This window comes from Hyaena hyaena, unplaced genomic scaffold (genome assembly GCF_003009895.1).
Source record: "Hyaena hyaena isolate Hyena2069 unplaced genomic scaffold, ASM300989v1 scaffold_329, whole genome shotgun sequence".
In the NCBI taxonomy this organism is placed as follows: domain Eukaryota; kingdom Metazoa; phylum Chordata; class Mammalia; order Carnivora; family Hyaenidae; genus Hyaena; species Hyaena hyaena.
The window spans coordinates 1,872,524-1,888,890 of NW_024080960.1; the positions used below are offsets into that span (position 1 = coordinate 1,872,524).

Sequence of the window (16,367 nt, forward strand, 5' to 3'; positions counted from 1 at the left end):
TTATTAACTCGGGGCGCCTGGGTGGCTTAGTCGGTTGAGTGTCCGACTTTCGCTTAGGTCATGATCTCGCGGTTCGTGGGTTCGAGCCCCGCGTCGGGCTCTGTGCTGACTGCCGGCTCAGAGCCTGGAGCCTGTTTCAATCTGTGACTCCCTCTCTCTCTGACCCTCCCCTGCTCATGCTGTCTCTCTCTCTCTCCTTCACTCCTAGAAATAAATAAAACATTAAAAAAAAATTAAAAAAAAAACCTTTTATTAACTCTTTTTTTTCCAGGTGTCATTATTTGTGCAAGGATATAGAAAAACCAACTTTTAACTGGCACGCGCCGACTGCAAGACCTTTCCTCGCAAGCAGCCACAAGCGGCGTTGGTGGACGATTTACGCGTGCGCAATTCTAACCCTTACCAAGGCTTCGCCTACCACTTGCGCAGCCGCAGATCTTTGTGGGCGGTCTCTGGCCTGGGAAGGAGAGCATTCTGGGAACGCCGGAGACGGAAATTACTTCGCCTCACGCTCCGGCGCCGACCGCTGCTGCTCGTTTTTCTCAGATTTCTAGAGTTAGGAACTTGGGAACCCTTTGCCAATATGTATGACGCGGACGAGGGTACGTAACTACTCAGAACACTCCGCGGCGACCCATCTAAGGAGGGAAAAGTGGGCAGTTGAATTAAATGAGGATTTGCGGCCTCTCCCGTAATCGCCGCCCAAGTATTCCCAGTCGTGTCCTCAACATTCCTCAGGCCGGGTACAAAGCTGGGGTTATGAGAGATGGAGGGTGCAGGGGAACGTAGCGTTAATGCCCCTGGTCGCCCCTGGTCAGGTGATTTTTGTTCTCTCGTCTTTCCGCTCCGGGGTATGTCTGATACACCCCCTTCCCGTATTGAAATGGCGCGCGGAAGAGTAAGACAAATTCCGTTGTTTGGACTTTGAAGCAAAGAACTCCGTTCTTATTTTCCCCAGGGCCACAGTGGATTTATTGAATAGTTGAATTTTTGAGTGTCAGCCTGTCCAAGTATCATGCTAGGCTCTGAAAATACAGCGAGGTTAAAGAATATAGCGTGGGGGGGGGGCGGTGCGAGGAGGGTTGGTCTCTTTTGGAATGCCTTCCTACTGTCAAATGTGTAAGTAAATTGTCCTAGAAGATCTCTAAATTTCCTCTTCCCACAGGATGATGGTTTTCAGGTGTTATGTATTCTGTTGAATTGGACCAACGTGTTTTTTTTTTTTCTTTTCACATGGAGAATTCTTAGTCAAATCTAGTGTATTTTCCTTATGTATTTTTAGTTTTTTTTTTTTAATGTTTATTTTTTGAGAAGGAGACGGTCACTGAATCCCAAGCAGGCTCCGGGCTCTCAGCTGTCAGCACAGAGCCCAAAGCGCGGCGAACCCACGGACTGCGAGACCATGTCTTGAGCTACAGTCCCACAACCAGCTGACGGAACCAGGCACTCCTCATTCTGTATTTTTAAATTCAGTCTTCCATTATCCACAGCTTCTATTTCAGGCTTCACTTTTTTCTGACTCTCAATCCTGTGGTGACCTCTTAGGTTTCTCTTTATTTCCTCAGCCACTCCATGGAGAAAAAGAAGAGCATAAACTCTGCTGTTTAAACTTTTCTGTCTCAGATCTTGAGTCTGGAAATTTATAAATATCATTAGATTCCTTCTAGCTCAGAAAAAAATTTGAAGTTTTTTTTAGTTTAACAATTTGAGTGAGAAATGTATTCTCATCACTCACAAGGTAGAAAATATAAAAATATTAAAGGGTAAGATCTTAACACTTGTCCAGAATCTGTCCATTGTGAGTCCCCTCCACAGAAGGTAATCTCTGTTCTTAGATTCTCTCTCCAGAGAGCTTTATGCATAATAAAGCAAATATAAAGGGGATTCTGTTTTCTATCTTTTTATAGACAAGAGGTAACACTCATACTTGGCTGCGTTTTTTGAGAGATATATGTCTCAATAAATATATATATTCTGGATATAAATATGAAGCTTAAATAAGAGTTCTAAATTACAAACAGATGAGAATTATTAATAAGCTGCTGGTAGAGTATGGAGAGTTTATGCAGAGAAGGAAGACTGAAGGGAGGAAATTAAGGAATACCCCTATTAGAGTCATGTGGAAAAAAATGAGTCCATGAAGGACTCTTGGATATATTTATATCCATAAATATGTGTGTTTTATATATAACAATAATACGGGAGATTTTCATGAACACCCTGAAATTTTTTTCACACCTACCTAGTTTGTGTGGATATATCATAAGTAGTGTTTTATTGATAGGTATTTGGGTCATAGCCAGTCTTTTTCTGGTTTATATAGTGCTGTTGTGAATTGTACTCGTCATTTTGTCCAATGCAAGTATGTTGTTGGGAGAAATTCCTAGATACAGAATTGTCAGCTTGAATAATACACATGTTTAACATTTTGCTAGCTGGTGCTGAGTGTCACTAGCACTAGTGAAACTAGTGATTGTACTAGTTTATGTTCTCATTGGCAGTGTATAATAATCTTGTGGAAAGAGAGTTAAAGGTATTTTATTTATCAAGTCTGCTCCAGCATTGAATCAACATTCTATTTCTACTTGTGCCCTTTGATATGTTTATTAGATAATGCCTTCATCAGTTCTCAGATCCTCCTTTTCACCTGGCTTCTTTTTCTGTGTGAAACACAAGATCTCTAGACCTCAAGAAAACTCATATGTTTTTCTCTTTATAAAATTGTTTACTTTTCTTCCATTATTTTGCCTTTCTCCTTTCATTCACAGCCAGTCTTCTTAAAAAGGAATTCCCATTTTTTCACGTTCTCCTCAGCCTATTATAATCTAATTGTGCTCAAGCCACTTCATTGAAACAGCTCTTAGTTAGAATGTCAGTGACTTCTTAATTGATAAATCAGAAGGACTTTTTTTTTTTCTTTTTTTAAAATGTTATCCAGACCCAGGGTACGTGGGTGGTTCAGTTGGTTGAGCGTCAGAGTCTTGATTTTGGCTCAGGTCATGATCCCAGGGTTGTGGAATAGAGGCTTGCATCAGGTTTTATGCTGAGTGTGGAGCCTGCCTAGGATTCTCTTCTCTCAAAAATAAAAATAAAAACATTTTAAACCTTATTCTAAACTATGTTGTGGTATTCAGCATTGTTGACTTCCTCCTGGAAACTCACTCCTTCCTTCTGCCACATAATTCTCAATTCTTCCTAACTATCTGACTTTCCTTCTCATTCTCTTGTGCTATTCATATTCTCTCTGGAGGATCTCATCTATTCTCCGTGGCTTCAGTTACCATTTATTTGTGGATGACTTTGAATGTATACTTCCAGTCCATATGTCTTGCATATCTGACTGCCATTGGACAACTTTACTTGGATGTACCCCAGGCTCCTCAAACTTGTCACTGCCCAAACAGCTGTTTTCCTTACCTGTTCTCCATCTTGATGAGTGGTATTACCCTCTTCTGTTGTTGAAGCCAGAGGCCTGGGCATCTTTCTTGATTCCTATCTTCTGTCCCTATTATCTAATGAGCCACCAAGCCCTAGAGTTCTGTCTCCTAAAATATGTCAGATCTGGTCACTTCTCTGTTCACTGTGCCATAACTTCTAGTTCAGGCCACCACCATCTCTTGCCTAGATTACTTCTCCAGATTCTCAACTGGTTTTTGTGCTTCAGTTTTCTTGCCTCTCCAATCCACTTTCCAATACTGTGGCCATAGTGATCTTTCAGAAATGAAATCTGATCTAACCACCCTTGTTAAAATCTTAAAATCGTTCTGTTGGTAAAAATCAGTCTCTTCTACCACTCCAACTTCACACTCCATGCTTCAGCTACATTGGCCTTTTTTCATTCCTTGAATCTTTCATTTTGGAGTCTTTCACACAAATTTTTTTTTGTTTGAAATACTACTTTCTCTACTTCTCCCATCCTCACCCCTTTGCTTTTGCCTGGTTTACTCCTGTTTATTCTTATGTGAGATCTCTGCTCAGCTCAGCTTTTGGAAGGTCTACTGTAACTTCTCAGGTCTTGGTTAGGACTGTCCATATCATTTTGTTTTTCCTATTAATTGAATTCATCTTATTTGTCTCTCAACCCCCCCCCCCCCCATAGGTGATAATCTGAGGATACAGCTGAAGGTTGTGTCTCCAATGCCTGGGATGTAGTAAATACATTCAGAAAATATTTGACGAATAGGTGAATGAGTAAATGAGCCTCTTTCATGGACTCATTTTTTTTTTCCACATGACTCTAATAGGGGTATTCCTTAATTTCCTCCCCTCAGTTTTCCTTCTCTACATAAACTCTCCATATCCTACCAGCAGTTTATAATTCTCACCTGTTTGTATTTAGAACCCTTATTTGGGCTTCATATTTATATCTAGTTGTTTGCAAATATTTAAAGTGATAAATGGTTACAAGTATACCTAAAGCTGACCTTACTTCTCTCCTTTTCCTACCTTTTTAACTTGCTTCTCTGTGGCTGTGATGTTAGCCTCTAATTTTTCATCAAAACTAGGTATCTCGGAGCTATTTTAGATCTTTCTTTAGATCTAAAAGATCTTTAGATCTTTCTTACCCCTCCCACCATGTGTAGGGATCAGTCCAGTCCATTGAAGAAGCATTTATTAAGTAGTTTATTTTGAATATGTGTGTTAAATTTAAAATAGAAAATTCTTAAGTTTTGCAGACTACATATATAAATCAGAATATAAAAACAAAAATACAGCTTTTCTTTTTTGAGAGTGTGGGTGGAAGAGGGGCAGAGGGAGGGAAAGCGAAAGAGAGGAGAATCCTAAGCAGGCTCTATGCCCAGAGAGGATGGTGAGGGGTGGGGGTGAGGGGATGAATGTGAGGTCATGACTGGAACTGAAATCAAGAGTCAGATGCTTAACAGACTGAGCCAACCAGGTGTCCCTCACACACTTATTTTCTTACATAAGGAGATGAGACTGATATCAGAGGACTAATATACTCTGAGTTTTCAAATGTCCTGTTGTTCATATTACTGTTGCTGCATAACTACCTTAAAATTTGGCTGCTTAAAAATTAATGTGTTCATGGAATCAGTGGGTCAGGAATTGTGACAGAGCACAGTAGGAATGACTTGTTTGCTCCATGTCAGTGTTTCAGTGCAAAGACTTAAAGGCTGAATGTTGACAGTTGCGGGCTGTATGATCTGGAGTGTTTATTCACGTTTCTGGCACCTAGCCTAGAAGGACTCAAGGACCAGGATTGCTGACTGAACCATTTATAAGTGTTCTCTCCATATAGTTTGGGCTTCCTCACGTTATACAGGCCTTAGAGTAGTAGGACTTAATTAACAGACACTCAGAGCTCCAGAATCCTGTTTCAGCAAACAGGGTGGAGCTACATCGCGTTTTCTTACATAGCTTTTAAAGCCATAGTGTGGCTTCAGCTGCATTTATCTTAGTTTTGGCACTGTCAACAACCCATCCAGATTTAAGAGGAGGCAACATAGACCTATATCTTGATGATAGGTGTATCAAGACAACATTATAAAAGAGTATGTGAAACAGAAGATATAGGTGTGGTCGTCTTCAGAAAATACAGTCTGTCACAAATTACATGTAGAAATGTTGGTGTAATAGACCATTGTACCTTAAGGTATTGCCCAGCTATTGGAACACTACTCTGGCTTTACTCCCCTACTTTATTCTTTCACTCCGGTCTATGAGGAGCTTATTTATTTATTTTTTTTAATGTTTGTTTATTTTGAGAGTGTACAAGTGTGTGCGAGCAGTGGGGGGTAAGGGTAGAGAGAGAGGGAAAGAGAATCCCAAGCAGACTCTGCGCTGTCAGTGCTGAGCCCAACTTGGGGCTTGATCTCATGACCGTGAGATCATGACCTGAGTGGAAATCAAGAGTCAGATGCCTTAACTGAGTCATCCAGGTGCCCCTCTGAGGAGCTTATTAATCAGAGGACTACATGCTTGCTCCTAGTTATTATAGTTAGCTCTTCATGAGAATTACATGGACTTTCTGGAGACGATGGAGTATTAACAAAGGGCACACAACTCACATTGAACCTTTGTAATGAAGCCTCTTTGTATATTGGGAGAATACCTATGTGACGTAGACCTTTGTATACATAGATATATAACTATGTATATTATACATTAGTGATGACTCAGTTAATTGAAATTTTAAAGAAATGGGGTAAAAGGATTGTTTTTTATTTAGCAGAGAGTAAATGTGTTTCTGCTACCTCAAACCATAGGAGTGAGATGTTAACTATTAGGATTTTATTGCACATGAGTACAATATTTTTGGTTTTTGCAGATATGCAATATGACGAAGATGATGATGAAATCACCCCAGACTTGTGGCAAGAAGCATGCTGGATTGTAATCAGGTAACTTTTTAGACTTAATAAGCCTTAAGAGGCACAGTAAAAAGTAAGGGATTTCCTGCTTATTCTGTTATTGAAAACTAGATATTTTATATGTATATGCTCCATGAGAGCTGGTTTCTCTATTTATGTATTTAACTTAAGCCTTTACAGTATTTTAGACTTAAAAAGTTACACAAAGAATTTATGTACACCTTCACTCAGATTCCCTAGATGTTAACCTTATACAGTTTGTGGTTTTTTTCTCTCTCTACATATTTTTTCCCTGAGACATTTGAGAGTCTGTTGCAGACCTAAACGCAGTCTTTTACATAACCATAAGTTCTCAGGAAATTGATGTTAATACCATAATTTAATCTACAGATACCCACATTTTGCTGGTTGTCTCACTAATGTTGTTAGTAGCAAAATAATTTTTTTTTGATACTGGATCCAACCTAGAATTACATATTACATTTAGCTTTCATGACTTATTTTTTTGTCTCCTACAATTTAGAACCATCTCCTAGTCTTTCTCTTTTTTTTGGCCATGGCATTTTGGAATGCCAGTTACTTTTTAGAATGCCCCTCAGTTTGGCTTTGTCTGATGTTTCCTTATAATTAGGTTTAGATGATTACTTTTGGCAGCAGTGATGTTCTCTTTGTAGTCCGTCAGGTGGCATGTGATGGCTGTTTTTCCATTCCTGGTGTTAATTTGATTCCTTAGTTTTCTTATTATTTTAAATTGATAAAGTTACATTAGATTGTATTGTAACCCAAATTCCCATCGAATTCTAAATGTAATTAAAATGTAATAGAACTCACAAGCCTTACCAATAGGTAAGAAAGTAACTTTTCTTTTTTTATTTATTGAAATTTATTTATTTTGGAAAACAGAGAGTGAGTGAGAGGCAGAGAGAGAGGGAGACAATCCCAAGCAGGCTCTGCACTGCCGAGTGTGGAGCCCAGTGTGGGGCTCGAACTCATGAACCATGAGATCACGACCTGAGCCAAAACCAGGAGTCAGACACTTAACCAACTGAGCCACCCAGGTGCCTCTAATGTTTGTTTATTTTTGAGAGAGAGAGAAAGAGACAGACAGACAGACAGACAGACCAACATGGGGTGGGGGGAATCAGAGGCTCTGAAGTAGGCTCTGTGCTGATAGCAGAAAGCCTAATGCAGGGCTCGAACTCACAACATGACCCGAGCTAAAGTCAGATGCTTAGCCAACTGAGCCACCTAGGCACCCCAAGAAAAGTAACTTTTTTTTTTTAATGTTTATTTTTGAGAGAGAGAGAGTCAGAGTGTGAGTTCAGGAGGGGCAGACAGAGAGAGAGAGAGGGAGGGAGGGAGACACAAAATCTAAAGCAGGCTCCAGGCTCTGAGCTGTCAGCACAGAGTCTGACACGGGGCTTGAACTCATGAACCACGAGATCATGACCTGAGCCAAAGTCGGATTCTTAACTAACTGAGCCACCCAGGTACCCTGAACCTTGTTTTGTTAAAAATGTATTAAAATTTGGGGATATAAGTTTATGTTTTTATAATTAAACATGGCTATAAAAACTTTGTATTGAGATATTGGTATCTTCTTTGATGTTTGAGTATTATAACACCAAGAGGCATCTTGCTAGGAAAAAATAACTAGGTAGATACTCTGAGAGTGTGCAGAGGGTGAGGGAGAGAATCTTAAGCAGGCTGCATGCATGTCCAGTATGGAGCTGGACACGGGGCTTGATCTCAACTGTGAGATCATGACGTGGGCTGAAATCAAGGGTCAGACACTTAATCCCTTCAGTCACGTAGGTGCCCCTATAAGGACATTTATAATTAGGGCCTCCTATAGTTCTTATGTTGTGTTTTAATTATTTTATCCGTCAGTCTTGTTCCCTAAACTTAACAAGATCTACGAAAACTTGAAAGTGTTCCTAGTCTCACCCCTTTATTGGATACCTCATAGTATCTGGTATAATGATGGACATAAGGTGGTTGGTATTTAATGATATATTTGTTAGGTTTAATTAAAATGAGGAAATATGCCAGAAAACATCACTGAGTTGTAACTGGTTATAAAACCAAATATTTTCCCAGTTCCTATTTTGACGAGAAAGGCTTGGTCAGACAACAGCTGGATTCTTTTGATGAGTTTATTCAGATGTCTGTTCAAAGAATTGTGGAAGATGCCCCACCTATAGACCTACAAGCTGAAGCTCAGCATGCTAGTGGAGAAGTTGAAGAGCCGGTAAGATGGTTATTGTAACAGAGTAACATATGTAAAAGAAAAGTATTGATTTGAAATTTCAGTCCCTCTGTCAACTGGCTTGAAGGTTTAAAAAGGTGTTTTTAGCAGGGTACTTAAAGCATTTTTAAGAAGCTCTTGACTTATTCTTCCTAATGGAAAGATGCAAGTAGTCCAAAACTCTAATCTTATCTATTCAGATAGTAGAGATTTAATAGTTGGGGAGGGAGAACTTAGAAATATGAACTACCAAGAGAAGTAAGCATAAGTAGTCATATTGCTTCAGAAAGCCCCCTTTTCTTTCACAGTAAGGAATCATAAAATGTATTTGAAAGGCTTTTCCCCATTTTATTATTTTATAACTTTTTTTAAAGTTTATTTATTTTGAGAGAGAGTATAAGAGCATAAGAGCACACGAGAAAGAGAAACAGAGAGAGGGTAGAGAGAATCCCAAGCATGTTCCCTGCTGTCAGCACTGAGCCTGACTGAGGTCTCAATTTCAGGAACAGTGAGATCATGACCTGAGCCGAAATCAAGAGTTGGATGCTTAATCAACTCTGCTACCCTGGCACCCCTCCTTGATTATTTTTTTTTTGTAAGAAACACATAAAAATGTAAGAGATTATAAAGGGAAATCACCCAAACATACCAGCTATTTCAGTTTTTCCACTTTTTTTTTTTTAATTTTTTTTTTTAAGGTTTTTATTTATTTCTAGGAGAGAGAGAGAGACAGCGTGAGCAGGGGAGGGTCAGAGAGAGAGGGAGTCACAGACTGAAACAGGCTCCAGGCTCTGAGCTGGCAGTCAGCACAGAGCCCGATGCGGGGCCCGAACCCACGAACCACAAGATCATGACCTAAGCGAAAGTCGGACGCTTAACCGACTAAGCTACCCAGGCGCCCCAGTTTTTCCATGTTTCTTACAGTCTTTGTTTACACATACCTGTGTTTTTAGCATTGTTAAAATCAAATCATAGGAAGGGTCTAATTTCATAATCTGATTTTACAGGTGTGATGGTGAAGAAGTATGTAGTCCAAAATAATGGCTGTCCGTAGTTTTTGAGAAGAAGAGAGGGAGCATGGTGGGCTTTGAGAGATGGGGAAACTGAAAAAGTGAGTCAGGGAGAGCCCCCAGTTCAGTCCTTTTATATCTAGCCAGTTCAGTCTTTTCTGTAGTAAGCTTCTAAGGGTTGACCTGTTTTTCTCATTCTAGCTGGAGATGCTGCATAGACTTGCTGTTAAGAACAAAAATAATTGGCTCTTCAGGCACTGTACTGGAAAAATGGGCATAAAAAAGTTATTTATTTTTTTAATACTTAAGACATTTTCTCTTTCTGGCATTTGCAAAACAAGAGAACAATACAACATAACAGATTCAGAGTGCCAGTACTATTGAGGACTATTGGAGGAAGAGATTTCTGAAGGGTATCTGAACTTAGTGAAAAGATGGGGAGAGACTTAAGCTGACTGTGAAGGGCTAGGTAGGACTTAGTAGAGAAAAAAGATGCTTAGTGAGATCAACAAGAAAGTACTTGGTGTTATTTGGCTTTGGGATAGAATGACTGCAACAGTCAGTATATTATTTGATCTGTTTTGTTTTGTTGGCTTGATCTGTTTTTGATAGGTGTTAGTAGAAGGTAAAATAGAACAAGATTGCCAGGCTTTGGATATCATTGGAAATTATTGAAAGACTGTCAAAGTATTTGCATAAAGCATTATTTTAGAAAGGTTACTTTGGAGATGGTGTTTAGTTGTAGTGGGAAGAGGCTGAAGACAGATGAAAGTCTTTGAATAACCTAGGTTTAAGATAATATGTTCTAGACTAGGGTGATGGTAGAAATAAGGAGCAGAGGGATGGGTTCTTTCTGGTTTACGATCACCATCAGTTCTCTTAGCCCTTTTAACTATTCCTGTTTGGGAAACTTGGGTGTTAATAATTTACTGTTAGTGGTCTGCTTAGTCCCACTGTCTGCCTTTCTGAGATTTGGTTTGGAGAGAAATCCACACAATTGGTGTATCTCTGGAAAGTTGTTACAGATCTTTTATTGGGGAGCAAATAGATATTAATTGGAAACTTTTTTTTTTTTGCAGGGTTGGACGTTATCAGTCCCTTTTTTAAAAATAAATTTACTTAATTATTTTTGAGAGAGTGAGTATGTGTGAGCAGGGGAGGGGCAGAGAGAGAGGAAGAGAGAATCTGAAGCAGTCTGCGTACTATCAGTGTAGAGCCTGATGTGGGGGCTTGAACACGTGAACCATGAGACCATGACCTGAGCTCAAGTCAGACCCTTTAACCAACTAAGCCACTCAGGTGCCCAGAAGTTACCAATCCTTTTTATAGAATAATTAGGGGAGCAGCTGGGTGGCTCAGTTGGTTAATAAGCATCCATCTGTTGATTTTGGCTCAGGTAATGATCTCATGGTTCTTGGATTTGAACCCTGTGTCAGGCTCTGTGCCAACATAGCAGAGCCTGCTTAGGATTCTCTCTCTCTGCCTCTCCCCCACTCATGTTTTCTCTCTCTCTCTCTCTCCCCCTCAAAATAAATGTAAACTAAAGAATAATTAGAATTTTTTGTATATTTAATTGGAGTTAGGCTTATTATTATATTATTATTTTTTGGTGGTCTGTTGATTAGATTAGAGCATGGTCCTAATTGTCTGAATTTATCTTTGTTTTCTGGTAACTTTATACTTCTGATCTTAACTAAGGAGAGTGCACATAAAACTATATAGATCATTAACACAAATTTTTCTTTTTGATGTTAACACAAGAGCACATGAGATATGTGCATAGTCTTTATTTACTTGGGATATTTTAAATCTCTTTGTCTTTTGCCTTAAGAAAGCAATTAAGTATAAAACTTGACATCTATGGAATGTGAATGTTTGATTTGGAAGGTCCTCATACAAGTAAAGTGGGTTAATTTCAGCAGTTTCTTGAGCTACTTCTACTCAAAATGTTAATGTTAATTAAAATGGAATCATTAAAACTTTTATGGATAAAAATTACCCTTTTCATGTTTTTTGGTTTCATTTTAGCCAAGATATTTGTTGAAGTTTGAACAAATTTACCTCTCCAAGCCTACCCATTGGGAAAGAGATGGTGCCCCTTCACCAATGATGCCAAATGAGGCCAGATTAAGAAATCTCACGTAAGAATTTTTCCAGTAGCTGATACTGAAAAACCATTCATAAAATGTAATTTTAACCAGTTGAGAGTTTTAGTAAATGTCTTACTATTACTTAGTTGTAATCTCTTTTTGTTTTTAAAGGTATTCTGCTCCCCTTTATGTTGACATAACCAAAACTGTCATTAAAGAAGGTGAAGAACAACTTCAAACTCAGCATCAGAAAACTTTTATAGGAAAAATTCCAATTATGTTACGTTCAACTTATTGCCTGTTGAATGGCTTAACAGATCGTGATCTTTGTGAGTTAAATGAATGCCCCTTGGATCCTGGTGGATATTTCATTATTAATGGATCAGAAAAGGTATAGTAATCATTATTTAAAGAAAATTCTAAAATCATAATAAAGATTTAAATTATGATAGTTGAAAAGTAAGCTCGTATACAGAATAACCTGGAAGCCATAGTTAAGTTATCTGGGGGGAAGGGGGTGTGTGTGTGACAGCTAAACTTCTGTAAACCAAAACTTTACTTAGCAGTATATAATAAACACTAGAAGTTTGTAAAGTTCAAGACTTGATGTTTCAGTAGGCTCTTGTGGTCAGATTAAATTAAGATGCAGATTTTTTACTCTTTCTAATTCAAGGACCTGTGGGTTTTATGGCGTAACTTTTTTATTATTGTCCACATAGGTTCTGATTGCTCAAGAAAAAATGGCAACAAACACAGTCTATGTGTTTGCCAAAAAGGATTCTAAATATGCCTACACAGGAGAGTGTAGATCATGTCTGGAGAATTCTTCCCGCCCCACCAGTACTATTTGGGTTAGCATGCTGGCGAGAGGAGGACAGGTATGGACTGGAATATGATGTTGTTTGGGTTTACTTCTTTTTGTCTAGTCTTATGATTTTTTTTTAAGTTTATTTGAGAGAGAGCACGAGTGGGAGAGGGGCAGAGAAAGTGAGAGAGAGAGAATATCAGCTTTCATGCTGTCAGCACAGAGCCTGATAATAGGGCTTGAACTCACTAACCGTGAGATCATGACTTGAGCCGAGATAAAGAGTCAGATGCATAACCAGCTGAGCAACCCAGGCATCCCTTGTTTAGCCTTAGGGTTTATCAGGCTGCATTCTTAGTCAAAAAAGCTTTTCTGGACTATATTGTTAGTGTTATGTGGCAGGTATTGTTTTACTTACTTGTTGCTCTGTAGCAGATTACTCCAGTAGAACATTTATCATCTCATAGATATGTAAGTAGAAAGAACCAAATAGCATTTGGAGATCATGAGGGTTAAGCGTATAGGAAAAAGAGAAAGATGAAGATTTGGATATCATTTTATTGAGAGAGAGGGAGGGAGGGGCAGAGAAAGGGAGAGCAAGAATCCCAAGTGGGCTCCATGCTGACAGCAGTGAGCCCAACTCTTGGCTCAAATCCACAAACCGAGAGACCATGACCTGAGCCAAAACCAAGAGTTGGATGCTTAACTGACTGAGCACCCAGGCACTCCTGGAAATTGTGAACAGTTGTTACTGAACGGCCATAAGATGGGAGTTCTACGGAAGGAGGCCTAAAGTAGGAGGAGAGAGACAAGAAAAATTCTTATGAGAGGGACCATGATAATATAGGGTTATGAGGCCAAGAGAAGATAGAGCTTAATATTGAAGAAAAAAAATATAATTAAAATGAAGAGTCAGTTGATAGTATGTCATTATAGGTTAGTAACTTTTTGTTTTTGTATGTGTGTAGAATTAAAGAGAAATTGGAAAAAAGAAACTTGTGTGAAAGAAGCTATTTGTTGGGGCGCCTGGGTGGCTCAGTTGGTTAAGTGTACGACTTTGGCTCTGGTTATGATCTCACAGTTTGTGGGTTCAAACCCCGTGTCAGGCTCTGTGCTGACAGCTAGCTCAGAGCCTGGAGCCTGTTTCAGATTCTGTATCTTTCTCTCTCTCTGCCTCTGCCCTGCTCACGCTGTCTCTCTCTCTCAGAAATAAATATAACTTTAAAAAAAAATGAAAAACTATTTGTTAATTTAGAAACCTCAAATGAGAGATACCGATCAGCTCTGAGTTAATGTTTTTCCTTCTCTGCTGTGTTTTTTTCCCCATGTTTGTCTCTGTCTCTGTTTTTTTTTTTTTAGCCCTCATGTTTTTCTTTCAGAGAGGTGTGTGTGTGTGTGTGTGTGTTTTGTTTGTTTTCTGTGGGGGGAGAGGATGTGGGATCAGTGTTCATATTCTTTTGTAGCCAGATGTAATTTCCAAATACAGTATTTAGTAATTCTGAGAGAATCTTGGCAGGCAGATAGTAGAGGATGGAAGTTCTCTCAGTTCTAAATGATCAACCTGTTCATAAAATTAGTAAACCTGTTGCAGTAGTTTTGGAAAGCAGCCATGGGATGTTCCTTAGAGTATGAGAGGTATGCTTCTTTTGAAATATATACAATGAGCATGTATATGAATGGTTCTCACGGTGTTTTTTTATGGCTGTGATCTCTTTGTACTGATCTTCTAATGATTTTTATTTTTCCAGGGTGCAAAAAAGAGTGCTATTGGTCAGCGCATTGTGGCAACGCTACCATACATCAAGCAGGAAGTCCCTATCATTATTGTGTTCAGAGCATTAGGCTTTGTGTCTGACAGAGATATTTTAGAGCATATTATTTATGATTTTGAAGATCCAGAGATGATGGAAATGGTAAATGTGAAAGCAAAATGTCTTTGTAGTGTTTTACAAGAGGTTTAAAGTTACTGACTGTCCTTAATCTTAAAACACAGTAGAGCAGCTACTCTTCAGAGCAGCTGAAGAGTAATTTAGCTGTCAGAAGTCTCATGCCATTTACTATTTAGCAAAAGCCTTCAGCTTGTCTCAGCTTCTTTCTTGACAATCCTGTGTAAAATAGTCATAAGAACTAGAGGTTGCCAGAAGTTTACTGACGGCAGCAAGAGGAAGCTTTAGTAAGGAAAATCTAAAAGCATACCAGCCTGGTGCAATTTAGTAAAGAAGGAAACTGGATTATTGATACAACTTCATCTTTTTTAAAACTTTTTATTTTGAAATAATTTCAAATTTATAGAAAAGTCACAAAGAATTCTTGTATATTCTTTACCTAGATTCACTAGTTTACCCTTGCTACATTGTGACCTTTGCTACATTTGTTTTACCGTTCTCTGTCTATATAAACAAATTAATTTTTTCTGGACCATTTGAGAGTAAGTTTTGGGCATCGTTTCCCTTTACTCTGAAATACTTTAGTGTTCATTTCCTAAGAACCAGGACATTCATTACATATTCATAATATGGTTACCAAAATCATAACCTTTAACTTAGGTACAGTACTGTTAAGCCATAGATCTTATTTAGGTGTTTGCCAGTTGTCCTAATAACGTCCTTAATGGTTTTTTTTCCTGGTTCAGAATCCAGTCCAGGATTTGGTATTGCATGTCATTTTTAGGTCTCTTTAGTCTCTTTAAATCTTTCCTTGTCTTTTTCCTCAGTGTTTCATAATATTGAAACTTTTGGAGAGGAGGATAGGCCGGTTATTTTGTAGAATTTCCCACCATTTGGGCTTTTTTAGTATTTTCTCATGATTACATTCAATTTATGCTTTTTTTGGCAGGAAAAATATAGAAGTAATGTTTGCTTCCCACAGCATTGCATCAGGAGTCTTGTGATAGAATTTTGTCCTATTATTTGTAATGTTAACTTTGCAGTGTTGTCTTAGGTTCCTCTAAAGTTAACTAATTTTGTAGCAAGATTCTTTGAGTCTAGATAAACAACCATTTCCTTGTCACTGTTTTTCATTGATAATTCTTGTCTCAGTAGTAGTTGATACACTTAAAACTATCCTGAATTATGTGGAGTTTTTAAGATAGAGAAAAAAAAGTTAAATGGAGGCTAAATGTTGGTCACAAAGTGAGATGGTGGAGTGAGTACATGTTAGTTTTTAGAGCATTGATGCAGTTTCATGAGAAAAATGGATTCTGGCTAGATTTTACTTTAAGTTTTATCAGTAGTCATATGCTTTTTTTTTGGTTTTCTTTTAAATATTTAAAGATAGTATTTAAGTATTTAAAAGAAAACTACATGTTTTTATCCAAAAAGCATCCCAAGTGATTCAAACTGGATTCATACTGTATTCAAACTGGAATTTTCTTAGTAAAATGAAACAGCTAATTTGCTTTGTGTATGATTTTTTTTTCTTTTTTTTTAGTTTTTGTTCCCTTAGCTCTTTTGAAGCTTTGGCCACTTATTATAGTCTCTGAGTCCATCATTCGCTGTTGAAAAGTGCTTTAATTTTTCTTCTGAAAATAATTGTTACTCTTTTTTCCAAATCTAGATTAACCTTAACAGAACAATTTCATAACAATAATAATGATTTAAAAAGATCACTTTCATTTACCATACTGTGGCCTCACACTGAGTGCTTTATGTTACCTTTTTCTGCTCTTTGGTTCCATGATTGGAATTCAGATGTTCAAATGTGAGGATCAGTGATAAATAGACATAGGAAGTCAAAGGCAGGAAAGGCATTTGAGTAAATTTGATAGGAGTAAAGTGTATTTACAGCGGCCAAAGTTACTCAGTGTTACTCCTCATTCCTCATGCTCATTACTGTGTAAAATTGGAATTTTGGAATGTTAGAACTAGAGTGAAACTTGGTGAT

At 38.2% G+C, this 16,367-nt stretch overlaps 1 protein-coding gene across 1 annotated transcript in view; it reads left to right on the plus strand.

The window, feature by feature from the left end:
• The first annotated feature begins 490 nt into the window (after positions 1-490).
• POLR2B (RNA polymerase II subunit B) overlaps positions 491-16,367 on the plus strand; it is a 40,981-nt gene continuing 25,104 nt past the window's right edge. Inside the window, exons 1-7 of the mRNA XM_039249031.1 lie at positions 491-602; positions 6,290-6,362; positions 8,433-8,583; positions 11,619-11,731; positions 11,852-12,071; positions 12,400-12,558; positions 14,234-14,398. Coding sequence (XP_039104962.1) covers positions 584-602; positions 6,290-6,362; positions 8,433-8,583; positions 11,619-11,731; positions 11,852-12,071; positions 12,400-12,558; positions 14,234-14,398 — 900 coding nt within the window. The 5' untranslated portion in view covers positions 491-583. The remainder of the gene's footprint in view (positions 603-6,289; positions 6,363-8,432; positions 8,584-11,618; positions 11,732-11,851; positions 12,072-12,399; positions 12,559-14,233; positions 14,399-16,367) is intronic.